The sequence below is a fragment of the Lathamus discolor genome, chromosome 2 (assembly GCF_037157495.1).
Source record: "Lathamus discolor isolate bLatDis1 chromosome 2, bLatDis1.hap1, whole genome shotgun sequence".
Lineage (NCBI taxonomy): Eukaryota > Metazoa > Chordata > Aves > Psittaciformes > Psittacidae > Lathamus > Lathamus discolor.
In genome coordinates this window covers 5,999,404-6,025,249 of record NC_088885.1, presented here as the reverse complement: position 1 = coordinate 6,025,249, position 25,846 = coordinate 5,999,404, and the positions used below count along the sequence as shown (strand labels likewise).

The 25,846-nt window shown below is 47.5% G+C and overlaps 2 protein-coding genes across 8 annotated transcripts in view; both read right to left on the bottom strand.

The window, feature by feature from the left end:
• Positions 1 to 11,786, bottom strand: part of LIMD1 (LIM domain containing 1) — a 33,684-nt gene extending 21,898 nt beyond the window's left edge. For all 5 annotated transcript variants that reach the window (XR_010609774.1, XR_010609773.1, XR_010609775.1 and 2 more), the window contains exons 1-2: positions 10,635 to 11,786; positions 715 to 816 (exon numbers count right to left, since the gene is read on the bottom strand). Coding sequence is in view for 2 of the 5 variants with exons in the window: in XM_065665596.1 (XP_065521668.1) it covers positions 715 to 816; positions 10,635 to 11,679 (1,147 nt within the window). In the remaining 3 variants the exon portion in view is untranslated. The remainder of the gene's footprint in view (positions 1 to 714; positions 817 to 10,634) is intronic.
• A 7,862-nt stretch (positions 11,787 to 19,648) lies between these two features.
• Positions 19,649 to 25,846, bottom strand: part of LARS2 (leucyl-tRNA synthetase 2, mitochondrial) — a 57,054-nt gene continuing 50,856 nt past the window's right edge. For 2 of the 3 annotated variants that reach the window (XM_065665594.1, XM_065665593.1), the window contains 2 exons: positions 25,409 to 25,536; positions 19,649 to 20,019 (listed from right to left, as the gene is read on the bottom strand). In XM_065665594.1, the coding sequence (XP_065521666.1) occupies positions 19,840 to 20,019; positions 25,409 to 25,536 (308 nt within the window). In that variant the 3' untranslated portion in view covers positions 19,649 to 19,839. The remainder of the gene's footprint in view (positions 20,020 to 25,408; positions 25,537 to 25,846) is intronic. The other variant, XM_065665595.1, reaches the window with a different exon arrangement.

Below are 25,846 nucleotides of genomic sequence, written 5' to 3'. Positions count from 1 at the left end.
GAATCACTGAATCAACCAGGTTGGAAAAGACTTTTAAGCTCAGCCAGTCCAACCGTTCCCCAGCACTGCCAAGGCCACCACTGACCCATGGCACTGAGGCCTCGTCTCCACGCTGTGTGAACACTTGCAGGGCCGGTGCCTGCAGCCCTGCCCTGGGCAGCCTGTTCCAATGCCTGAGCACCCTCTGGGGCAGGAATTGTTCCTCAGCTCCATCTAAACCTGCCCTGGGGCAGCTTGAGGCCGGTTCCTCTTGTCCCGTCCCTTGTTCCTTGGGAGCAGAGACTGACCCCCCCTCACTACAACCTCCTGTCAGGCCAGGGAGGCATCAGGTCCCCCTGAGCCTTCTCTTCTCCAGACTGAGCTCCCCAGGTCCCTCAGCCGTTCCCCATCACACTTGTGCTCCAGGCCCTGCACCAGCTCCGTGCCCTTCTCTGGCCCCGCTCCAGCACCTCAATGTCTTTCTTGTAGTGAGGAGCCCAGAACTGAACCCAGGATTTGAGGTGCAGCCTCACCAATGCCCAGTACAGGGTGATGATCACTGCCCTGGCCCTGCTGGCTACACTATTTCTGATACAGGCCAGGATGCTGTTGGCCTTCAAATCCATTCAAAACCAAACAACACAAATAAACCACCTCCTTTGCTCCCCCCTCCTCCGTATGCCAGAAAAATGTCAAGCCAAAGCAGCAGTGGCAGTCCAGACAGGGGATACTCACTGCATGCTCCACAGGTGAAGCAGGCATCGTGGTAGAGGTTGCCCATGGCCTGGCAAGCCTGGTTTGCTCCATACACTCCCTTGCTGCACTTCACGCAGGTGCCTGGAAGAGAAAGAGGGAGACAGAGGTCAGAAGCAGGACCTGGTGGGGTGGCTGGGTCACTGATGGATGGCCACACCTGTAATTCAGCATGGTGGCTCAGCAGCTTGGGACCAGGGGGCTCATTGAAGCCACAAAATGTAGGTGACATTGGTGTCACCACCTTGAGAGATGCTGTTAAGAGCGGCCATTACAGTCATCAAGAACAGCCCTGAGTGGCCACAGTGACATTTCTTTCCTTCTCCACAACCTTTATACACACTTAAAACCACTTAAGGACCTTCCCAAAAGCCTGGATGGTAGTAAATGGTGCCCTGGGCTATTCACAGACCAAGTGTTCCTGCTACTTCCTGCATAAAATAAGCTTGTTGGTTGCAATCGGTATGAGGAAAACACACCACCTAATCCCTTTAAATCTTCATGATTTCAGGCCCTGCTCACACCTGCTGAAGGCCCTAAGGACTTCCCAATGAAACAGAGCTGGACTACCCGACACTTGCCTCTCTCCCCTCTGTCAATCACATCTGAACAGAGACTGCACACAAGCGCTACCTACAGACCATGCATCCTGTCCAGACGTCCCTCTTGCAGGACAAGGCAAGCATGAGACCAGTTTTGAGCAGAGAATAGCTGCTGCTGATGGCAGCTGACAGAGTGACTCTCAGGCAGCCCATGGGGCAAAGGAAAGCCAGGGGAAGAACACACAGTCAACTTCTGGCTATACACTCTCGCAAGGGCAAGTCCAAGCTGCTCCTCACACCCAGGCTTTCCTGCAACCACCATCACCTACAGACCAGGGTCAATTCTGGGGCTCCAGAGGAGGGGTAAGATGACCACACTCAGCTGTTCAGCTCAGTGTCTTGCCAGCACAGCCAAGCACATTTCCACCAGCACCCACCCTGGTGTGGGGCTCCAACCTGAGTGGCAATAGGGCAGATGCACAGTGGTGGTGGTGGGGAGTATGCACAGGGAGAAGACTTCAGCACTGCAGGTTCACAAAGAGTGTTGTGTGCTCACCTGGGGCTTCTCAAATCTCACCACATTTCCACATAACACTCTTTTGATAACAGTAAGAAGGGACAGCTCAGTTTCATGCCCTTGACAGCATCCACTAGCAGGACCTGCTCCCTTCACCTTACAGGGAGAAATGCAGCAAGCCTGCCCAAAACCACTATTAGTGGCCAGGGAGGGAAAGTCCTTGTCCAAGGAGAATGACACATCAAGACAGTTTACTTACTTACTCCAGGCATTACACTATGATTGCGACAGACCAGTTTTAAAGCAGCATCACCCTTTAGCTACTTCTAAATGAGCAACTTCAATCTGTGTTTAAGCAAATAACCCTGGATCTACCCAAACGGGGTAGGACAAACAGAAGATGGGCTTCTGCCTTTGGTCTATAACAACCCTGTGGATATGACTTCACCTCCTGGTCTCTCCTTCCACTGCCGCTCAGTCCCAGTCTCCCCAGATCCCAAAACTCCCTGGGGCAGGGACTGTCAGTGACGTCTCACTCCTACTGGCCCAGGAAGAGGTACAGCATCATCTTGCTGGAGATCCTTAGTCATGCTGTGGTTAACAAATCTTCACTTCTCTCAGGGCACCACAAGCTCTAGAGTAATTGGAAAGGTCTGGTCAAAGTTAGGAAGAAACCCAGCCACCTACTTACGACAGCACTCAAAAGTAACTCCCAACCCCCGGAGCACCACGCTGGCACTCCCAGGGTGCGTATCAAACTCTTCCTGCAGCTTATAGCTACGGCCATCGGTTTTCACATTACAGGGATAAAAATACTCGGGATCCCTTTGCAATCGCACACACAGAACTGCTGAAAAGCAGACACTTCATTTTCCCAGAGCAGATCCGGCTTTCTGTGCTGCAGCTGCCTGCGTGCACTCAACCAGCACACTGAAAGCTATCCTAGTGCTGCTCCAAGCCCCACTGCACTCAGAGCCAGAGTCCAAACTGACATAGACCTGGAGAGAAGGCTGCAGAGAGTAATGAGTTACTCTGCTTTGTCCAAACCTGACCTGAACTGAAATGCTAGCTTGGCTGTGAGCCTACCCCAGCAGTAGACTGTCACCAAGTTAGCAAAACTCGCTGGTTCTTTCTGAATCAAGCAGATTTATCTCATTTACTGAAAGAAACACCTTAAGCAGGCAAAAGATAAATCATGCAGGCATTAGAAAAAATACCAAAAAAGGCAAAACAAGGATGACAAAATGTGGCTTTTCAAATGGATGTGTTGTCCCAGGAGTGCATGCATTCAGCAGCAGCCTGAACTGCTGTGCAGTCATCTTACACAAGAGCTAGTGGCTACCCTGCAAAATTCCCTCTTGACTACAGCAATGCCAAGCAGAAAGTTTGGAGAGCAGGAAACCTGCCAGTTTTGCTGCTCAAAACCTTCTTTCCACGACATTCACTAAGCTTTCCGCAGAACCAATGGATTTACTGCACTGTAAGCGCTGCATTTTCCCCTTCTCTGTGCCAAGGAGCGGCTGCTCCAGGGAAAGTTACCAGCATGCTCTGATTCCTCCTTTCCAGAAAGCAGCTGGGTGACTCTCAGTATGGATGAGCACCATGAAGCAGGAGGCTGAAGGCAGAAGCTGAGGACAGGCTCAGCGCATGTTAAAGATGCTGGCAGGCATCTAAAGCCACTATGTAAATACCTTAATGCAAATCCCATGGAGGGCAGAAATTACCTCTGATGTCTCCTGTCCATCCCATTTAAGCTTTAGAGCATAGGCACTACCCCTGTGGTTTTGCCAACAGGACAGATAATATTCTGGCCACATCCTGCAGGAGCTGCCTGGGGTCCTGCATCCATACTCAAACCCTCCTCCATCTCCTGCCCCTGGACCACCCCAACCATCCTTCCTCCTTGCTTTCACTACATGCCCCATTTCATTCCCTGATGGAACCTTCCATCCACCTATTTAAATATTTATTTCAGCCTTTAAAACATGGGAAATAAAGTCACAGAATGAAAGGGCTTTTAAAATAAATTGACAATGCTGTCTATAAAATCTGTAGTGTACTGAATTTCACAACTACGTAAGAACCGGCATTACTATAAATATTTATAGATGTCCTATGGCAAGGCTGACAACTGAAAAATGGCATTATAGCAAATCTGTGTAGAGTTTCTCTTTACGTTTGTATCTGCTAAATCTTACTTGAAAGCCAATAAAATCTCAAGAACAACTGGAATTATTCTAGAAATGAGCCTTTGCTTCCTCAAAATATAACATTCTGAAGTATTTTAAGCAACACGCTTGAGCCTTCATCTCTTGACACTCAGCGCACCTGGCCTGAAAGGGGAAAAAGAAGTGGGTTTTAGTGATTTTTCCTTTCCACTTTTTTGTTTTACTTTATTTCCCATTTGCTCCCTGCTTCCACAATGATCCCGTTCTTCCAGCTTAGGCTATGCAAGCAAAAAGCAATACCTGCTGCTGACAGTGGACGGTGAACACATGCGTGAAGCCAGCCTAATGGAAGGCAGTACAGCGCAGCACAGGCCATATCCAGCCCCGTCCTGCTGCAAAACAGGCTCTGTGCCCTGCTCCAGTGATTTCCTGACAGAGTGCTGAGCATGCTTTTTGCTAGCCAGGGAGGAGAGTTAAAATGTTAGCCAGCAGCAGCCGGCCAGCCCCACATGCTGCTGACAACAGTCAGCAGCTCTGGGTGATTTTCTTGGCATAGAGAAGCTTTCAGCAACAACTCCTGTCCTCAGTTGGAAGCAGAGGGATCCCAAGAGCCATGGTTTATGCAAGCAGTGACCTGAGCAGATATCCCCTCTGAAATGACAGCTTAGAACCTCAGACAATGCTATTAAGGCGTTATTAAGGCGTTATTAAGGCATTATTAAGCAGAAATAAAAGGTTTCTTTTAGCCACCAGGATGACAAGCCCGAAACACATGCATGGCACAGGTAAATTCACACTTGAGCACCCCGGCAGAATAGGAGCCAGATTTCGAAAGGGAAAGAGATGGGAATTGCTGATTTCGGCTCAATTTCTGCTAGCAGGGCAGCCGGGCCCCGCACAACAAAGGAATCTCTGTTCCCTTCTGCATCATGCGGCAAGTAACCGCCTGCGCTGCAGCTGAGTGCCTCAACAAAGGGACCTTTGGGGCAGAGCTGGGACAGAAAACATGCCCTGGAAGCCACTTCCCAGTGCCTGCTGTATTCTGTCTCAGCACTGCAAACGAGGAGGAGGGCTGCCACTGGGAACAGCCTCAGCAAACAAGATCAGACAGGTCTGATGCAGACCTCAAGGGCTGTCAGAAATGAAAGCGAACCTAGTGCTCAGCCTCAGATGTCAGTGCCACCCTCTAAGTTCAACAAGTGCATTTCCAGTTACTGCCCAATTCAAAGTTTTTCCTCTGTTATTTCATGCTCACCAAAAAGAGCTCAGTTAGTTACTACTAACTTTTCAGGAGTATCCCCTTTCTCAGCAACATCCAGGAGAGCCAAGCTTTGCTACACATGCTCCTGGTTGGGTTTGCTACAACTGCTGCTTAATTTTGGAGGGTCACACATGACAGTGTGCTGCTTCAATGGTAAGATTTCCTTGCCATGTCAGTCGAGCTCCAGGTAAAAGGAATGCAGCAGCAGGACCATCCTGGTGGTGTGCCTCTGCATATGTAGCTAATGCAGAAACAGCACTTGGAAAAGTAAGTCTGTTGTCCTACCCTTTCCACTTACTGCATACACGCAGCGCTTCCACAACTAGCCTGACTCTTCTCCATCACACATAAGTGGTTTTTGCCCCCTCATTACAGGAGGCTGGATTTATAGCAAAGAATGCACAGCTGCACATGGAAGAAACCCCAGAGCCTTTGCACATCCATACCTCTGGTATCGTTCCCATCTGCCCAGCCACACATGCGGCCAACTCAGAAGCAGACCCTGATGCCTCCTGGCAGTCCTTCATGAGGACCCTTTTGAAGACACAGCTTCTGCATTTTGAATACACAGCTTCCGCAACCCACCTATTTATTCCAGGAGAACCAAGCCCCCCACTTGTACTCACATTTTCCAAAGACTCTGCTGAGAAAAGCCTTCACCCTGTCATACCCAATGCGATGCTCAGTTCTTTGGGTTTTACTTCAGACCTTCTCCAGAACCTGAAGCCACCTCCCCATGGCTCACCTTAAGTCAGTCATTTCTACATCCAATTCTAAATCAGACACACTGTGTGCTTTACCCACTACTGTGCAATCGCTGTTGCTGAAGAGTGGATTTCAAAGAGATCTGGAGGCCCATGGAAGGTTCAGTGACTGAAAAACCTGGCAGTTTGGTGCCATTCACCACTGGGTGACGGGGCTGTCACTCAGCAGTAGCAAAGACATGCAGGTACTTCCTGCCCGAAGAACCACAGGGCTGGTAAATGCAATTTTTCTGTACCATTTTTGCACGCCATGTTCCTGACCCCCTGACTTAGCTGCAGAACAAGTACACACTGCCAGCAAAGTATAAAAATGCCATCAAACTCACGTCAGTGACATTTTAAGTACCCTATAGCAATGTCAGAGATAATGTTAACTTCAGTGCCACATGAATGAGGCTCCTATTCCTTTCAGTCCCCATTGCCACAATACCCTGGCTGAAAGACCTGTTGCTCCTCTGCCTCAACTCCTTCTTCTTTCCTTTTGGTAGACTTTTCCTTCGCTTGCAAGCCCAGCTGAGGTCCCCAGAGGAAGGGAGGAGAAGCACACACACTGCTGTAATCATGAAGAGCCGTATCCCAGGAAAATGCATATTTGCTTGGTTCCATGCAGTGAGATAAGCTTTGCAATCTGCACACACCCACCAGCCCACATGCCGTGATCCTTCCAGCTTTCCTCATTCCACCCAGGACCCACCTCATCCTGCCTCCCCCTCCTCTGTGCTGCAAGCAGGCATCATCTTTTTACAAGGGCATGTAGTGACAGGACAAGGGGGAATGGCTTTAACCTAACAGAGGGGAAATTGAGGTTAGATATAAGGAAGAAGTTCTTTCTGTGAGGGTGCTGAGGCGCTGGCACAGGTTGCCCAGAGAAGCTGTGGCTGCCCCATCCCTGGCAGTATTCAAGGCCAGAAGCAACCTGGTTTAGTGGAAGGTGCCCCTGCCTGTGGCAGGGGGTTGGAACTGGATGATCCAACCTAACCCATTCTATGATTCTATGATTTCATTCTAGCCTAGGAACAGTCAGTAATGGATGCCTCTGCTCATTCCCAAGTGGAAACATCATTATCATCATCCACATACAAAAGAAACCTCGGAAGAACTTTCATTTTAACTAGAAATTCTCCACCCAGCAGCCCTGAAATTACCCTTGATACCACCAAAGCATCCTGGTGTACCATCAGCAGCGCGGTTCAGTAAAGTCCACAGCTGTGTACAGCCTTAAAGTTAAACAAGTTGTGGTTTTGGCAGTGGTAAAACACTAACTTCACTGTAGACAAGACCTCAAAAGAGCACTGCTGGCCTTCAAGCTGATCACACCAATTCAGAGGTGCTGGGGTTCCAGTCTCCACAGGGTTCAGTCACCCAGCTACTGCTCTACTTCTGCCAAGGGGAAAAGAAAACTGCAGAATTCACTAGCAGATCTTACTCTGCCTGACTGCTGGGAAGCATCCCAATATTTCACTGCAAAACAAGATGCCTGGGGCCCTCCTAAAATACCTGCAACTTACCAGCTCTGCTCCAAATAAAAGAGAAGCCAGAACTTGATCAACACCTAACAAACATTTATAACAACTAAACTATTTAAATAATTGGTTTTTTTTAAAAAGCTCTAGGTAAGGGTGTAAATAGTCCTCATCAGATGGAGATTTCATCTAGCTCTGTGAAATAAGCACACATAAAAACACGATGTTAGGTGTTACATCTCTAAAAACACCCACCCGTGCCTGCAGACCAAGGAGCTGTGTGGTACCACAGGTTTAGCTAAAACAATGGTAAAACCTCCCTGCAGATCCTGCTGCCCCTGAGCCAGGCCTCTTCCCTATCAAGTCACCTCCAGGCAGCTCCTCGGTTTGGCTGTGCCCCAGCCCAGGTCTTACCTGGAAACTCATCCAGTACCAGTCCTCACTATGGTGTCACCTCACCTAACCCTAACGATGGTGCTAGCAGAGGAGCTGCAACTCCCCCAGTCCCTCCTAGTTAATTGATCTTCCTGTTCACCAAGTCAGATGAAGGCTGGTGTATCCAAAGGAATATCTGTGGGATTCAGGTGCCTCACTGCTGGATGTCCCCTGGAAATGGTACACCAAAAACCTGAACCGAAATTAAGCTGGTTTCCAGTGACACCTCCAAGGGACATGAGGCCCCTTCCCTGCTGAATGGGAACCAGCCTCTCTAGGGAGCAATTTTAGGACTTCCTCCCCTCAAGCTGAAGTCCTGGGTGATACCTGAGATTTCCTACGTCCTCCTCAACAGCTCACATAAATCAAGTCAGCACTGCAAAAGCAGTCTTGGAGAATCCAGATGCCTCCAGGGACATGTGCAGCCCATGCTGTTCACACAGGCCACTATTAAAAAGGCAGAAAAGTTAAAACTCTTGGCTTTGTTTGGTTCTTTCCTTATTATACATACTCGGAGCACACCAAAGTATTCTGTATAGCAAGCTGGTGCTGACAGATAACCAGACTGTCTGTTACTTCTCAGCAGAGCATCCTACCTATATTATGTCTAGTCCCTAGCTTACCCTTTCCCAGGTTTTCCTCTAAAAACACTCATTCTCACTCAGTGAAGGAAAAACATGACAGACTGAAGAACCTATCTTTAAAATATCCCTTTGCTACAAAAGCAGGACCCAAAATTATGAGAGATGTAAGCATTTTAGATAAAACACTTTGGTCATTCACGCCTCAGTCCTGGTTTCATTTCCTGTCTCAGTACTGCAAAGCTGTTACATTAGACTTCCCTTCACTGGGGGAAAGCCTGAAACAAAACAAACTGTTGATCCTTTTTATCACTCTTGTACAGAAGTATTATTTTCCATCCTAAAGTTTCCTAGCTTGAGGGCACAGCAGAGCAAAGAGATTCAGAACACCAGCTGGGTCCTTTATCCCTCCAAAGGAAGTAGGGCGACTATGAATAAATGAAAATAAAAGTGAGAAAGGGGAATGAGAGCCAGCATTAAAGTACCTTGGTACTTGCCCTTTCCTGCTCTTTGTCCTCTACAGGGCAGATCTGCTGAGCCTTCCCCCACAGAGCTAAGGCTCTGAACAACTTCTTGCATTGTTCCGATTTTCCCTCTCCTCCTTCCCAGGCTTCTCAGACACTACACCCTGGTGTAAAACCTCCTGCCAGGAGGATGCCAAAGGAATTCCGCAGGGATCAGGCAGCCTCCATTCCCCTCCTTGCCCGGGACTCACCTATAACTCAGCTGCCTGACCCGCAGGACTGTCCGTGCTGCGCTGCCAGAATCACTCCTGCTTCACTAAACATTTCCCGCAGGACAGAAGCCTCCCCCCACCGCTATATTCCGATTTTTGAGCACTGCCGCCCGCGAGACTGCTGTTCCAACCCCATCTCTGTTATCAGCTGCTTGTCACAGCCATCAGCCCCCCCAGAAGAGGCTCATTCAAACCGAGTGCTACCCAGGCACGACGGAAAGCGTCAAAACACGTTTCCAGCCGCAAACGCTCCGAGTGCAGCAACTCGACACATCACTTTCCTGCGACAGAACGCAGACGTGTCTGCCCTGCCACACGGCTAGATCCAGACTCCGACACCAAGATAAACAACCCTAACACAGCCCTCTGAGGGCAAGTACCACTGCCCGGCGCCAAGAAACACATTTTGTCACACAGTTTGCAACGTGGTCCCTCCAGCTACGTCCCCAAAGCCCAGTGTGAAGCCCCTGTGTGCACAGCCCACTGCTGAGCCACTCACCGACCCCACCGGACAGGACACCGTGCAACCCTCCCTCTGCACCAGGCTGAAGAGTTTAATCCAGCCCTGCCTCTACTTCTCTGACCGCGGGTCTAAAATCATGAGGAAAATCCATACACTAAAACCTGCTCCTGTCGTTCCTTAAACTAACCGTGGAGTTTGCAGCCTTCCCAGAAACTTCATCTTCCCTCCTCCCCAAAGCCAAACTATCTCATCTGCTATTAAACTGCAAAGTGGTGAGGCAGGGAGAGGAAACACTTGATTTGCCCCTAACCTTCTGCCATCCTGGGACAGTAAATTGGTTTAATCCAGCAGGACATTTAATATTCCCACTGGGAGATCCTCGTATGCAGGCAGTCCCTTTTCACTGCTAAGCACCAGCGATAACCTCTGCGGAAGACACGGACTGCTTGAGATTTAGGGAGGACTGTGCCTGTACATCTGCTGTCTTCAGGATGCACTGATCTTTTCACAGCTGTTGGGAACCAGCACCTGGGGCTGGTGGGGAAATCCTGGCAAGTTTGGGAAACCACCACCCTTCCCATCTCCAAACAGCTCCTCTTCAACAGATCCTGCAAGCACACCCAGCCATGGCCACCTCCATGGGGAGTACCACCAAGCCTCCCCTGAGCACTGTGCCCTTCTCCTGCAAAGAGCAAAGGGCTCTTTGAGAGATGCTGCTCCAGCTTCTTCTCAGCTCTGTCCTCCCCAGAGCTGCGGATTAAAAATTTAAGAGGTAGGCTTAAAGAAAAAGGTGTCACAGGAGAAAGAGCCTCCTGTCTCTGTGATAAACTAAAGTAACACCCCACGCCCCGGAGCAACTACGAAAGCAAAACCAAGCAGGCATACAGGCAAACACAACCCTGCAGGTGCGAACCCTGCAGTGACACCTCGAAACGAACCCTTTTCACGCCGCCTGGCAGACTGCCTCCTTACCAAAGTAATCAGCCTTCGGCCGAGCATCCATCTCCTGCTCTAGCCGCTGGGTCAGCGCCTCCAGCTTCAGCTCAGCCGCCGATGGCCCTTGCTCCGGCTGCGGAAGGAGGGTCTGGCAGGGCAGCTTCACCTTGGCCGTGCTGGAGCCCTCGGGGTGCCCGGCGTCCGACCGGGGGCCGCTCACACCCTCGGAGAAAAGCGGCTGTGGAGCATCCGAAGCCGTCACCCCACGTGAGGCCAGGCGTGAGGAGCCCGGCTCGGGGCTTGCGCTGCTGCCGTTGGCCCGGTGGTTCTGACCGTGGGCCACCAAGTGTCCGGCTGGGCTGGAGTAAGCTGTGGTGTGCTGGTAGTCCACGCTAGGGGCGGCGGGCGCAGAGCTGGTGGGGAAGGACAGCGGGACGCCCTGGTACCACAGGTGGCTGCTGTCCCCTCCGGCCCTGGGGGCTGAGAAGGAGGAGGACCTCTGCTGTGGCAGGGCCCCCGGTACCCCATCCTCTGTCCCTGCCGAGGGTACCGGGGGGGCCCGGGCATGCGAGAAGGAGGATCTCTGCCCGGCTGCCGCCGGCTCATGGCCCTTGCTGCCATTCTCCTGCCCACCGCGGTAGGGCTGAGGGTCACTGGGGGTCCCAGCCTGTTGCTCCCTGTGCCCCGCAGCGGGTCTGGGGATCCTGTTGGGCTCCGCTTCCCAACCCCAGCGCCCAGCCTGGCTGCCGGGGGCCTCACCTCCATCGTACGGCCTCACGCGCGACCCCTCAGCGGCGGCCGGGGGTGGCTTGGACCCCCGTGCCGCAGGCAGGCAGGGCCGTGGGGGGTTGAAAGCAGCCCCTCCGTTCAGTGCGGCCATCAGCATCTCCTCCTGCTGCTGCTGCTGCTGAAGGTGGATCTTGGCCATTTTGGTGGCGAACACTCGCCTGGTCTCCTCAAACTCGGGGTTGTTGCCGGCAGCTTTGTCCACGCGAAAGAGACCATCCTTGGAGGCCTCGTACATGTTGAGGTCCTCGATAAACTTGCTGGCTTCCAGACCTAGATCGTCGTACTTGGCCATGATTTAGACCGGCTTTTAGCGGGCCGACCCCCGCCTTCCTCCTCCTCTTCCTCCTTCCCGACGGGACCAGGGCACCGCTCCCGCCGCCAGCCGCCTCACGCCTGACGCGCCCGTGCGCGGAGGGGGCGGGCTGGGGGCGTGGCCAGGGGGGCGGGAGCCCGCCACCCGCCCTCATGGCCACGCCCCCAGCTCGCCACAAAGCGCTTCCAAGGCGTGAAACAGGGATCGAATTCTTAAGTAGTCTTTATAGCAGGAAACTGTAGTTTCCTACTATATTCATATATATATACACTATATATGAATCTACTATATAGGAAATATACTATATTTCCTACTATATTTCGTGATTCATAGAATCACAGAAAGGTTTGGGTTGGAAAGGACCTTAAGATTATCCAGTTCCAACCCCTGCCATGGGCAGGGATGCCTCACACTAGATCAGGTTGCTCCAAGCCGGCCTTGAACACTGCCAGGGATGGGGCAGCCACAGCTTCTCTGGGCACCCTGTGCCAGCGCCTCAGCACCCTCACAGGGAGCAGCTTCTGCCTTAGATCTAACCTGAGCTTCCCCTGTTTCAGTTTGAACCCATCACCCCTTGTCCTGTTGCTACAGTCCCTGATGAAGAGTCCCTATCAGATCAGCTGTCTGCAGAACAGTTCGGAAGACAAGGAAAAGGATGCTGAAGCCCTTTGGATAGGGACCCGCTGCACTGGGCTTGGCCTCCTCCCAGGCTCCGCACGCCTGAGCAGACACTTTGATGGCAAAGCGCCTCCGAAGGGGAATCACAGCCAAGTGACTCAAAGGCATTTTGGTGTTGAATTCACAACGCTTCCAGTCAGCGTTAGGCAGCAAAACGCCTTTGAAGTTTCCTGCTTGGATTTATCCTTTCTGTGAGACTCGGGTATTGCCAAGCGAGCAGACAAACCCTCTACTAGGCTGGAGTTGTAATACCACACGGACTTGTAGACCCTTCCACTGCGATTGGATATGGTCCCACACTTTTACAGTTCCTGTGGGCTTTACAGCCCATGCCTATTAAGAAATGAAGGGTCCACGACTGCTGTTGTAGCCCAGGACCAAAATCTACGTGCCAGTTAATTAACTTATTCTAAACCCTATCCCTTGAAGCAAAAAAGCACTGCTCACTTCATCTGCTTTCTCCCTGTGGGCAAGGCTTACACGCTGCATTTACTCATACAGAATAATGCTGACAGCCTGTAACCCAGCCCTGCTCCACGTGGCAAGGCAGCAGCTGGGGGAGAAGCAGCCCTGAGGTCCTGCTTTTGGGACCATCTCAGTGGGAACACTGGGCATGTGGCCACAGCCCTGTGCTAGGGTGGCACAGCCCTCCAGGGCCAGAGAGGTGCATGGCCACCTGGACCGTGATACATGCTCTGGGGTGTTGCAGCAGGAAAGTGGTAAAAGCTTCAGAGCTAGAATATGAACAGTGAACAATGTATAAGGCAGAAGTATTTCCAGGATGGAGCCTGGCTTGGTCCTTGCAGGAGCAAACACATCTCTCAATTGTGCATTGCATAGGGAAATGATGGACACTTCTTCCGGCTTCCTAACAGGGTACTGTTTATCTGCACCAGCTGGGTGCTTTACACCAGTAGGATGATGCACAGGGCTGGAGGGTAGATAAGAGGAGGGTGGAGGGAGGGATGGAATAAGGTGGCACAGGAGGTGAGCCCAGAGGGGTGCTGCAGGTGGGAAAGCCAGGATTAAGGCAGGACCAGACTGCTGGGCGGGACATTGTGGACATGGAGAAGCCAAACCTCTTCCTTTGCCTTCCAAAAAGCTTGCAGGAAGAGACAGCAGGGTTGGGAGATGTTCCTCCCCACCACTGCCCTGGGGGCCTCTGCATTCCTGCTCTGCCTGCACATTTAACCCCCAAGCTGCAGAGGCAGCTTGGGTTGTGCATCTGTTCAGGGCATAAATAGGTCCAGACTTAGATGTTGCAGGGCAACGGCCTGCTACAGAGCATGACCTCTGCAGGGAATTAACACTAAGCATCATTCAATTAACACAGAAGGGCCAGGGCAGCACAGGGACAGCTTTCCAAACTGTCCTTGTGGAGAGGTACGGATGCATCACAGAAACACTTTCAGGGTTGTAATCTTTAACTAACTGCATCTGCAGTGTCAGCTTCGTGGGGATGCTGTGTGGGGTAAACTGAGGCAGGGCAGGGTAACCTGCCAGGGCACACCTTGGGGAGCTGAGGGGAGCCATGGGGAATCACACAGATCCCAAACAGGAGCCCAGGAAGCAGCAGAGAGAGAAGATGCTGCAGATCCCTGAGCTGCAGTGGCTCGGTTTCCTTGAGGAAGGCCAGAGCTGGTGCCAAGTGCTTGGCTGCTGCTCCAAGGAGAACAGCCTTTGCCTTTCTCTCTCCAGGTGCCATCAGCCGTGGTGGAGATCCCGGTCCCCCTTCAACGTCCCTCCATGGGGCTAAACACTTGCAGAGATGCACCAAAATAACACAGCTGGCTTTGGTGTTTTTCCTGCCCCTGCCTGAAAGAACACGGAATGGTTTTCTCCATTTTGCACTGAGAAGAGCCTTTTAGCGGGACAAGAGCCTGCCTGGAGAATTTTCCAGCTCTGTTTCCCTGCCTCTTTATCAGCACATTAACACAAACAGCACCGTGACCTGTTTAACCAACATACGTGGCCTTTAGTAATCATGGGCTGGAAGCACCCCGCAGGTCAGACGACATCCTGCCATCGATCATCGGCCTCATGTGGCTTGGTGGACCTCGAGTGGACTTGCCAGATGCAGTCAGTGCATCCACCCCGTTCTTCCGTGCGTGTCCTAGGAGAAGCCTCTGACTAACAGATGTTTTTGAATGCTCTTTCACATGGGAAAATTGGGAAGCAGATCCTTTTATTGCACCCTTGGCATTTCATCCAGCCACGCGGATCTCCAGGGATGGAGACGTACTTCAGAGAAATATTCGTTTCTAAAAGCTTCCACATTTTCGCTCACAATACTCCCTTGGCTTAGCCAGCCCGGCAACACACACTTACTTGTATGTCTGTTGTGCAGCAATTAGTGAGGTTTGCTAATTACACTGCTGTGTGTTTAGAAACAATTGATTTCCCTTTGTAGCAGAAAACAATTTCCTGTTATGCCAGTTCTCTTAATCTTCATCAGAAACAAACCCAGGCTGCCATTGTCAGTAATGCCTCATGTTCCTTTATTAAATCACTCTCTTTTTTGCCCCGGTTATGCGTCCTGTGTTTATTATTCCTGGTCAGTGCACTGGATCACCTACAGCTGCTATGACTCTATGTATTCCGCTTTGCATATTGTTGGCACCCAGCACAGTTACTGGAGAGCAACTCCCCTTGCTTGGCAGCTTGTGCATCTCTTCTGGCAGCGGGAGGTGGATGTATTGGGAGAACCTTGGACCTTTTATGCTTGGTTTTGGCAAGTGTAAAAAACTACTGGTAGATAAGGAAGTTCAGAGCCTCAGATGTGACTGGGGCCTTGCCCTTGCAGCCAACCCAGGGAGCGTGCTTGCATCTAAGACAGCAAGCACAAAGGCACATGTTTCTCTTCATGTAACTGTGTATGTTCTGCTTAGTGTTAAACTGAAGAAGACCAGGCTCTTCAAATACAGGAACTTCTTATGCCCCAAACGTTCCATGCTGAGCATCACAAGTGCAAGCAGGAAGAATGTGAACATTCAACTTGCTATACTTCAGCTTTTCCCATTTATGTGTTCCTTTGCTGAACAAGCAACTTGGCAGCCTACAGTGGAGAGCAGACTGGTGTGGTGCAGGCAGATGAGCATACACGGAAACGTCCCGGGTGTCCAGCACTGGGGGGTATTTCTGATGGGATTCCTGTGACCAAAATCTCTCACAGGTTTGGGCCACGTTCAGCTGACTGCAAATACAGCATCCACTTGACCTTGACTCAGTTTTCCATCTCTCATGGCCAAGATGAAGACTGGCAGATAGAGAAACACCATCAGGACTTTGGTCTGCAACATCACTACATCCAAGCAAGAATGCTCCCATTCAGAGACACTAACAACTGACAATCCCAGTTGTTCAAACTCTCTGCCTACACATAACACTAGAGGCAGCTTTGGATGGAAGATGATGCCAATTTGCAGCTTTCCAGGCCTGAAAGCAGACTCAACCTTATCCAACAACCCAGGGCTTCCTTGAGTCAGAGAAGTGCCATGAGAGACAACAGTTATGTGTGACTGGGGCCTCGCAGAATGCTTTGTGGTACCGGAAAGTCATTTTATCCAGGAAAAGGAAAAAAAATCCCACCTTTCCTCTGCATGTCAGGCAAAGATCTCTTTTATCATCTGGGCTGCAGATGAGAGCTCTCATTCTGTCCCCTCCTGCACAGAGACAATGCTCCAGTTCAGTTCTCCTCCTGCCACAGTTGGGACATGCTAAAAACTGCCTCTGATGTACTGTGATCAGCTTTATGCTCCTTCTTTGAGACGTAAATCCCACTTCCATAAAGAAATATAACACACTGCTGCAGTTCCAGCAATGTTACCTGGACTGATAGCATACTCACCACGCAGTCTATCTGGTGATAGACCTGGCTTCATGTTCAACACCTCTTACACCACAGACCTGACATACAAAATCAGCTCTGATTGTAGTAGGACTGAAGAAATGAAGAAGCAGAATATGCGCCCAGCAAAACCAGTGTACGTACTCTTCCAGTCAGTAAATATACATAAAGACAATCCCCTCTCTGTAAAACTGTAATTTAAGTACAAACCAAGGAAAAAAACCCTCCAAAAACTTGAGTAATTTAAGTACAAAATAAGGAAAAAAGAGAACGAAACCCAGCGATTTCTCTCCCTGTCCTCATTTATAGCCAAGCTTTCAGAAAAGTCTCATGTATTGCAAACCTCCTGAAGAAGGAACAGGCAGCAAAGTGCGAATTAACATTCCTTCTAGTTCATGTTGCTTATAAAAGGTTTAGAGAAGAGGAACAGCTTTCTAGGAGGATTTACACTTGAAGGAGACAAAGAGGCTGTATGACCTACATTATCAGTGGAATTCCTCCCTGCAGAAGAAACAAGCAGGCTTTTACAGTGTCAGAGCAGAAAAAGCCATCATTAACCAGATGTCAGTTCTGAGGCATTACTATAACGGGTAGCTCAGCAAGAGAGCACACAGATTTTATGTTGCTCTAGATCTCCATGTTTGGATTTTGGTGTCAGGCATGGAAAAATACATGTGTGTAGGGGCCCTTGTGTAGGCTGGGTTTTCTCAAAGCATAGGTAGGACAAGTGGGCTAGAGCACTGCCTTTGCTAGCGACCTAAGGTGTAACACTGCTCCTTAGCGTGATGTTAAAAGCCCTCCTGCCTTGCATGGAATAAGGCGAGTGGCACCACACCTGATGGACACAATGCAATTTGATTGATGGCCTGTCAGCTCCTTTCCTTCTCACTCCTCAAGTATTCCCTCCCAGCTGTAAAACCCCCACACTATTTAGCTCTTCAAGGGCACGCAATCTGCGATAACGTTTTAGACCACCTTCAGCATAAAGATGCATCTGTACCACGACACAATTAACAACTGCTAAGTAAGAGGCATCTGTGATAATTTAGTTTAAAAAGGCTTGGCAACAGGCTACATACAGCCTGTGTGTATCAGTATCAGTCCTATTTTGGAACAGACCACAGTTATCTTCAAAGAAAACTGTGCTTCAGAGCAGGTCAACCTTGTAAGAAATGTCAGCAGCTGTCAGGACAACCTCACAGCTCCACATCTGGCACCTCTGCCATCCTTCAAACATACACTTCCCAGGGGATTAGGCTCTGTCAGACTTCCTGCATCATCTCTCTCTCACTTTTCCACCACCTTTTTTCTATCCTCTAGCCCACACTGAATTCAACTTACTGTAAACAGGCTGGTGTGCCTTCTGACCATCCACTCTTGGTGGGATTGCTGTTCACCACCTTTCCTTTTACAGCCTGTAGAAGTCCATTCCTTATATCGATTCTTGCCTGAATCACCAAGTGACATCTACAATTCACTTCCTCCTGCAAGAGCAAATACCAGTGGTAACACTGTAGTGCTGCTCAGCCCTGGAGTGACTGTAGCTTTTGATTAAAGCACTGTAGGGCTGCTGGGCTTACAACATCTCTCTTCATCCTTGTAAATGTTAAAGCCTGTTATTTACACCAAACCTGTCACCTTTCCCCCAAAGGAAAACTACGTTAAAAAGGCTCCACAGGCTGTGCTCAACTTTTATACAGGGGGAAAAAAAAGCAGGACTGTGCTGCAGATTTTACTTTAAAGGATCTCTTTTACAGTCCTTTCAGGGGCTTCTGAACAGGAGGTTTGTGAATTAATAACAACATACATGGCAGGCAGACACTGGAATTCAAGTTATTTTAACTCCAACTAAAGGCCTGTGTTTGAATGTCTGAATGCATTCCTTTGTGGCTGAGACTTTTGGAGTCTTAAAACTGCAAAGACCATCTCTGCATTACAAATATTCCATTTCTTAGTCATTCTTGTGTCAAAGGACTGCTGCAGAGAAAATCTGCAGGAGTGTGGTCCAGCAGGAAGCAGAAATCAGGAATGCTTTGTTGCAGAAGTAAGGATGTGTAGAGCCAAATCTGCTTGCTGAGCCTGGCATCTCTGTTAAGTACCTACATCTTCGGTACCAAAAATGCTTAAAAGCCAAAATGAATACCAGCATTACTTAGCTAGTACTCACACTGCAGCGTGATCCGTCTTGATCCTAGTTCTTAGGATCTAGTGGACTTATTTACTGTTAAGTGGGAGATTTTTGTGGGTTTCCTTCTAATCTAACACAGAGTTTGGATGACTGCTGGGCTGGAGGGTTAACAGACCTCGGTATTTGCCTACCTGGTTGTTACTGCCAACTTCTTAACTCTCAGAATGGCTCAGACATGGCTGGCTTATCGGACTATTTAGTTTAATGGCTATTAAAGACATTCTTGCACAATAAACCCTGTAATCGTTCCTCTGGACACCCTTTTTTCAAGTATTTGCTAAATACAATAAACATTTCCCTGTAGATGTAACAGCAGCATGATGTACAAATGAAATGGTTTAAAGGAGGCATGAGAATGGCTTTGTGTTTTATGAAAGTCTGGCTGATTTTTAGGAACATGACAGCTATTTCCACCTCATGGACCCCTCAGAAAAAGAACCCCGCTTCAAGTTTTATGACCCAGGCACTATCAGGAGTGGAGGCAAAAAGCAGCTGCCTGCCTTGTCTGCTTTCCCCACTGCTGCATTTCTAGCAGCAGACTCATCCCTTTCTTGAATCCCCTGAGAAAGCCTCTGAGATGGCTCATGCATAGGAAGCAACTTCCATTCTGTTCTGTGCAGAAACAACTGCCAGCACTTTGCTGGAGCTGAGCCTCTCATGTACGAGCCAACACAAATATGCCAGTGAGGAAGGAGGATCCTGGCTAGGTTCAGCTAAACAATCTGACCTTTTTCTTGGCTTGGCTCTGAAACGTATGTGAAATGTATCGAACCACTCCATTCTGGCTACCTGCTGTGCACAAGCACATTGGGCAGTGCTAAAGAAAACCTTTTATAATCAACACTCTGTAGTAACATTTTCTTACAGCTTAAACTCATAGAATGGTTAGAGTTGGAAGGGACCTTAGAGATCATTTAGTTCCAATCCCCCTGCCATGGGTAGGGACACCATGTCCCTGTTAAATGTTAATGGCAGGGTACCCAATCATGAGAGGTAGGGAGCAAAAACTGGCTGAAGTATACCCAACATTTGGTGCAGCACACACTCAGGACAATCCTTCAGTCCGGGAATCGTATTTATGCCTCTGCATTTAGCCAAGCCAACTTTCCAAGAGGATAAATTCCCAAGGCTGAGACTAAAACCCACGCACTTCGTATCATTTAGATTCTGTTACAATCATTTAGTTATTCGGTGCTTCCTTCTCATTCTCCCAGGGAATATGGACAAACAGCACCTTACCATTACTCCATTAGAAACTTTAATTCTGCGCATTTCTCCACATTGAAATGAAGATTTAACAGCAACCTACTGTCACAGCAGTTCTTCCTCTCTGTTACATGACATTTAAATAACCATAACTGGTATTTTTACGTTGGTTTCATCTCGAAAGATTCCAGCTCTTTTTTACAGCCCAGCAGAGGTTTCACTATTCTTGCACTAAGAAGTTGATAAGGGCAGTTCTGGGAGACAGAAAGGCCTTTTGAATGGTTCGCCCCTGGAGATGCTTGGCTCCAAGTTCACTCTGAAGAACCAGCTCATGGACTTCTTCAAAATTGCGGGCCGCTTGCTGAGGCACAAAAACTTTGCCACAAGCTTTGTTATTGATCTGGAAAAGAGAGACATGAAAATGAGAGAAAAGCACAGAAGTTACTAGAATGGTTTATGCAATTTTATTTCCTGAACCCAATCCATCCCATTACACGGAAAGTGGACCAAACTCTCTTTCCTCCATCACCTCCATCAACTTTCCAAGTAGAGGCTAACATTCTCCATACCTCCTCAGTCCAACTATCATAAAGAATGAAACTCTGACTCAGGATACTCAAGAAAAAACTGAAGAAGTGGTCATAGGAAGCCTTAGTTTTAGAGATAGCAAGGAGCATGTGACTATGCAATGCAGTGAACTTTGAGGCTGAAAAACGTGATAGTTATGCAAGCTGGATAATGAGAGTGAACACAGTGGTTTGTCAAGTGGGAATCCTGGTTGGACGTACATCGAGGCTGAAATCTGGATTCCTTCCAGCTGAGTGATTCCTTACAGAGATCCAAATGCAAGTGTTGTTTAAATATTTGGCTGAAAAGGTATCAGCAAGATCCATCATTGCTTGTTTTTAGAAAACCAGGCTTTAACTCTCTGTATGTTGCATTTGTACTAAATGCATGACTCATTAAGCCAACACTGACCACAAAGATGACAACCACTCATAAAATAATGCTTCCCTCTGTGTGGCTGGTTTTCAGAGCAGCTTCCCTACTGGTTTTGCATCAGCAGGGCAGAATCACGTAAGTAAAACTGAGTAAGGCTTTCAGTGGGAATCACCTTAATGTATAAAATGGTCTTGTGAATACCTTCTGTCATCCAGTAAGGGCAGACAGTGGACAGAGGCTACAGAGCTTTACTGAGTACCCTTCTGGAACTGGCATCACGTTCATGATTACAAAAGCTTTCAGATCTATATGGAGTACTTGCAGAGGATTAATGAACAGAATAGCCATCCCATGATGTAGCAAATGAAAGAATGTGAACTTTTAAATCCAGCTCTATCAAATTACGTGCATGAAAATCTGCTGTAGGTACTGCAGATCTTTGATTTCCAGTTTCAGTGCAATGACTTTTCAGTCATCTAAAAGGAACATACGTTGCTTCATACAGCTTGGACGTAAAAATACACACAGCTTGGTTTTCACCTAGATTTTACCCAGGATACACATATGTAGCATACCACGAATGAGAGAGACCTACCTCACTACCTAGTTTGTATTTTACTGAAAAATACAATAATCTGGGCAATCCTCTGGCAGAGGAAGTTGGGACAGATTTTTAAGGAACAAGATGAAGTCTCAGATGCAGCTGGGATGAGTCACTTTTGGTTTTTGACCGAACTCGGCATTAACTTGAAGTGATAACATAGGCAGGCTTTTTGCTATTCCTACATGTATCTGTAACATGGAACCATAGAAGGCTGTCTGCCTTAAACTTCACCTTTAGCACCTGGTGTAAAGTAAATCCCTTTGAAAAACACAGAAGAGTTCATTTTAAAAGCTTTTGTGAAAAATAAATACAAGTAGTTCTTTTCAACAGGGCACTTCAGGGGAGAAATGCATTCCACAGGAAAAAGAAAACAGTACAATCCAAACAGATAGATGTTTAGTGATAATACAAAGCACACTTGTCAGCTTGCTGCTAGGACACACAGGCTGCAGTTCAAAACTATGCCTGTGGAGTTAAAATGTCATTCACTGTCCGTGATGCAAATTAACAGGTCCCAGTGGATGGATGTTGGCCAGAGGAAACTTGCCACACTAGCCTGTTTGGTGCTGTTCCCAACAGAAAAGCCGAGAGGTTCAAATCAACTTAGTAAAGAAAGGACTGGGCGACCTGATACTGTGTATCTTCCCACAGCATGCTGTGATCCTATCAAATGTTAGGGTAGTGATGATTTCAGCACATGTTTGCAGCATGGATTTCATTATATCACAGGTATCATGATGTAAACATATTAACACCACTCTTAAAATAAGCATCTGCAGATTTAATTCACACTGAGTGTTGCAAACTTCCTATTCACGTATTGTTTTAGTTGAGGGGCTAGATTGTCAGCAGGATGAATATCTTCTGCTGTGCTTTCATCTCTCTTCCGCATAACCTTCAGCAGCTCCAGGTCAAAGTGCCAGCCCAAGAAACTTGGGTGCTGGCAGCCTTTTTTCTCTGACATAATATGGCAAACTGCAAGAGGAGAAATAAATGATGCTTGGGTCCTTCTTTCCCCTGAGGAAGGAAACGAATGCTTTTTCTTTTCTTCTTCCCTTTTAAGTTGTTTATTTTTTAACTATTTGACATTTTAGACTATTCTGGAGCTAGAGGGAACTCAAGGGGTTATCAAGGATGAAATGAAATCACAAAAGACTGAAAAATAAGCACCTGGAGGCTGCAGAGGAGATAAAAGGGTTTAGTTCAGCTCTGGTATTTTTTTACCACTGATGCATAATCCATCTCAGAAGTGCAAAGGAAAATAACTATCTGTGCACTCTGAGGCCTTCCTCATATGCCAAAGCAAGAAAAGTGACACCAACTATTTTTTACTTTAGAAAAACATCAGTTCTGAGACCACAGTTGTAAGACAGACGCTGCTAATGGTCCTGTGCCACCTAGAAAATGTGAGGAATGCTTGTCATTTCACCCCAGTGCTCATTCATAGGCTGAAATGCACACTGCATCCAGGTCAGGTTTTTCACAGCATTAACAACATACAGTATAATTCAAAATATTCAACTTTGCAATAACATTTAGAGTAACAGATACCAGGCATACGCAGTGAATTGAAAACTCTGTCTTCTCAGCAATCTGTATTCTATCGGCCGAGGATGCAGAAACTTGGTTGCTTTTGCTGCTTTGGGTTAAATATGGAAAGGCGTAACTCCAGCACAGACAGGAAATAATGAAGTATTTTGTGTCAAGAGAAATAAAACCAGAATGTCTCAGCAGGCAAATCCCTGGCAGCCTGAGGCAGTTTGATGTCTCGAGAAGAATAGGGTTGTGGCCCGAAGACTCAGTTTGACTGTGCAGCCTTGTGAAGAGACACTGCCTCTTTGCCACTAAGCAATTCCTCCATTTGTTGAGTGTTTCTTGGTCTAATGAGGGCAATTTATTTTTGTAGTCATACAAAAACCTACAGTGGCAACAAATACTCACATTTATGATTTCCCCCTGCTCCTCCGTATTTCCCTTTTGCCCTCATCTTACAGTAGGAAGCCAGGGATACTCCTAGCCACTGTTCTAAAGAATTATTGCCAGTCTGAAAAAGGAACTTGTCTCTCTGGTCTCCCAGTCCCTGGCTTTCTTAGAGCTAAGGAAGATGTTTATCTACATCATGTATGACTTGGAACACAGGGACTGCTTTTTCCCTTATTACAAGACTTCTCCACAAGGCTATGGCTTTGACAAAGTCAACCGGGAAAAGAAACAAAATGTAATTTTCATAATGGTTGTTTAAAGCAAAATTCATTTTTGTTTTTCTGGTTCCTACTTGTGAGAAGGAAGTTTCAATGTCAGCATAAAAATAGCAGCAAAATGTTCAGACATTTTCATGTTTGGCTCTATAGTCTTAAAACCACTTGAGTTTAGTGTTTTCCCTGTCCTGAAGTTTTTTATTGTAAAGATATATTTAAAACCAGGTTTGCTTTACCCACAATGCAAACAAGTTTCTGTAATTACACAATTTCTCATTCATCACTTCCCTATAAACTGGACACTGGAATTTAAGATGTTTGCTAGTTGTGCTTGAAGGCAAAGGTTTCTTTTAAGCTTGAGGAAATTATATACCTCAGTGAAGATTTCTACTGGTATAAATGAATGGAAGGGGGCAAGAAGGAGCAAGGGAGCAAGAAGGAGCAAGGGGGCAAGAAGGAGCAAGGGGGCAAGAAGGAGCAAGGGGGCAAGGAAAGCAACAAAGCCACAGTGAATATTAGGCTAAGTCTGCTTTTAATCCCAGCTGACACTTGAATCCATCTCCTTGGTTTGGGAAAAGATGTCAGTTAAAAATTTCCTCCAAAAATACATTTTCTGTGGTCTTTTCTAAGGATGTATGTTGAATGTTAGACAAAAATCAGTGTTTTAGCAGCATTTCTCATTCTGATCAACTGGACTGACAGAGAGATGTGGCAAGATATGAAGTTATATGCAAAGATACTTTGATTAAGGAAATCTACAGCAATATGACTTTCCCTAAATCCAACCATCTCTTTCCTCCTCAAAAAAGCCAAGCTGAACAACAATAACCTAACAGCCTTACTCCTACTCGAGGAAGCTGACGGAATATATGCATTATTTCTGTTCCTCTTACCCACACAGAACATGTAGTTTTACAGGACCAAATTACATCTACATAAAGGCTCCATTTCATTCAATGTCTGCACAACATATTAAAGGTTATTCTTCGGTGAACAGTCAAAAAGGCAGGAGTCCTGCAGATCTAATAGCATGCAACTACGCATTTACAGACTTTCATAATATGCCTGAGCATGAATAACTTACAGAATAGAATTACAGAATTAACTGTGTTGGAAAAGACCCTTAAGATCTTCAGGTCCAACCTTTACCCCAGGACTGCCAAGACCACCACTAAACCATGCACTAAACCTGAAGGCAAGTTGACTAGGAGTCAGTTGACGGAAGGGCTCAGACACTACTCATGGATCCCACATGTTTGGTTGAAGGCAGCCTCTCTCATACCTGCAGTGGCACTTGCTGCTACTGTGCACAATCTAATGGTAAAGCTTTATGATGCCTGGGAGCTTGCTGGATACAGACTAGTTAACCAGAGACATAGGAAAGTGACAGTAAACTACATTGTGCATGTACACATATGTTGGAAAATGACAGGTTAACTAAAGGTAGTTATATGTCTACTCTTCTACTGAACTGCTGGCTTTTTCCCTAGACCAGAACAGTCTTAGAGCTCAAAGAGAAACTGGAATGCAGTTATGTTATCAAAGATACCTGGTTTCCCTCAACCTCATTCCTGCAATGTGCCAGAAATTCATCCCAAGGCAGACAGGAAGCATCGTTTAGCAAAAATGACAGCAACTTAACCCAGCTTATGATGGGTTGTATTAGGCAACCATAGCACTACAGGTACCACAAGAAATGTCACCTAAGTATACATTTTTGTACAGAGCCATATTTGCTCTGTCAGGCAAAAAATCTGGAGGGACTTGTATTTTGATCATACTTTTGACTGTACCGTCCTTGCACACAGTTGTTCATTGGTCAGATCTCCACAGGTACCAAAACATGCAGTCACTCAAAAAGACTTAGATCATCTCCCTTCCAGACTTACTACATTCATTTTATTTAGGAATCCGTTTTAATTACTCAGCATAATGGTAACTGGAGCTTCTAGTCCCTCTGGAGCCACCTAAGAAGGGAAGTGACTTCCACAAGAGCTTGTAAAGCATTAGTTGGCCACCACTTAAACAGACAAAAACGCTCTTACCAGAACAGACATCTCCACAACATCTGACGGCTGAAGGTACTCTGGGTCTACTTTGGGCCAAGACTGATGCAGCACGTCAGCATCCCAGTGATGATGAGTACAAAGTTTATTCTGCATATGTGCCAAACCTGGGGAATGAAACCAGCCAAATATTCAGCTGTACTGTAACCAGAACATTCGATCTGTTTGACAAATAACATCAGAATAAAGTTGACTTTAAAAGCACGTCCCTGAGGAAGAAATAACACTGTTTAGATCGGCATACAGCACGCTGTAAACAGAGAGATAGCTACTTTGGAAGTGCTTGTTTCATACCATGCATAGGGATGCTAACATGAACGCTGTGGGCACATTTTAGGAGTGGATTAGCGCTCCATAACTTTGCCAAAAGCTCAGAAGACCACTGTTTGTGATTGTAAGTTGTAACACTGCAACACA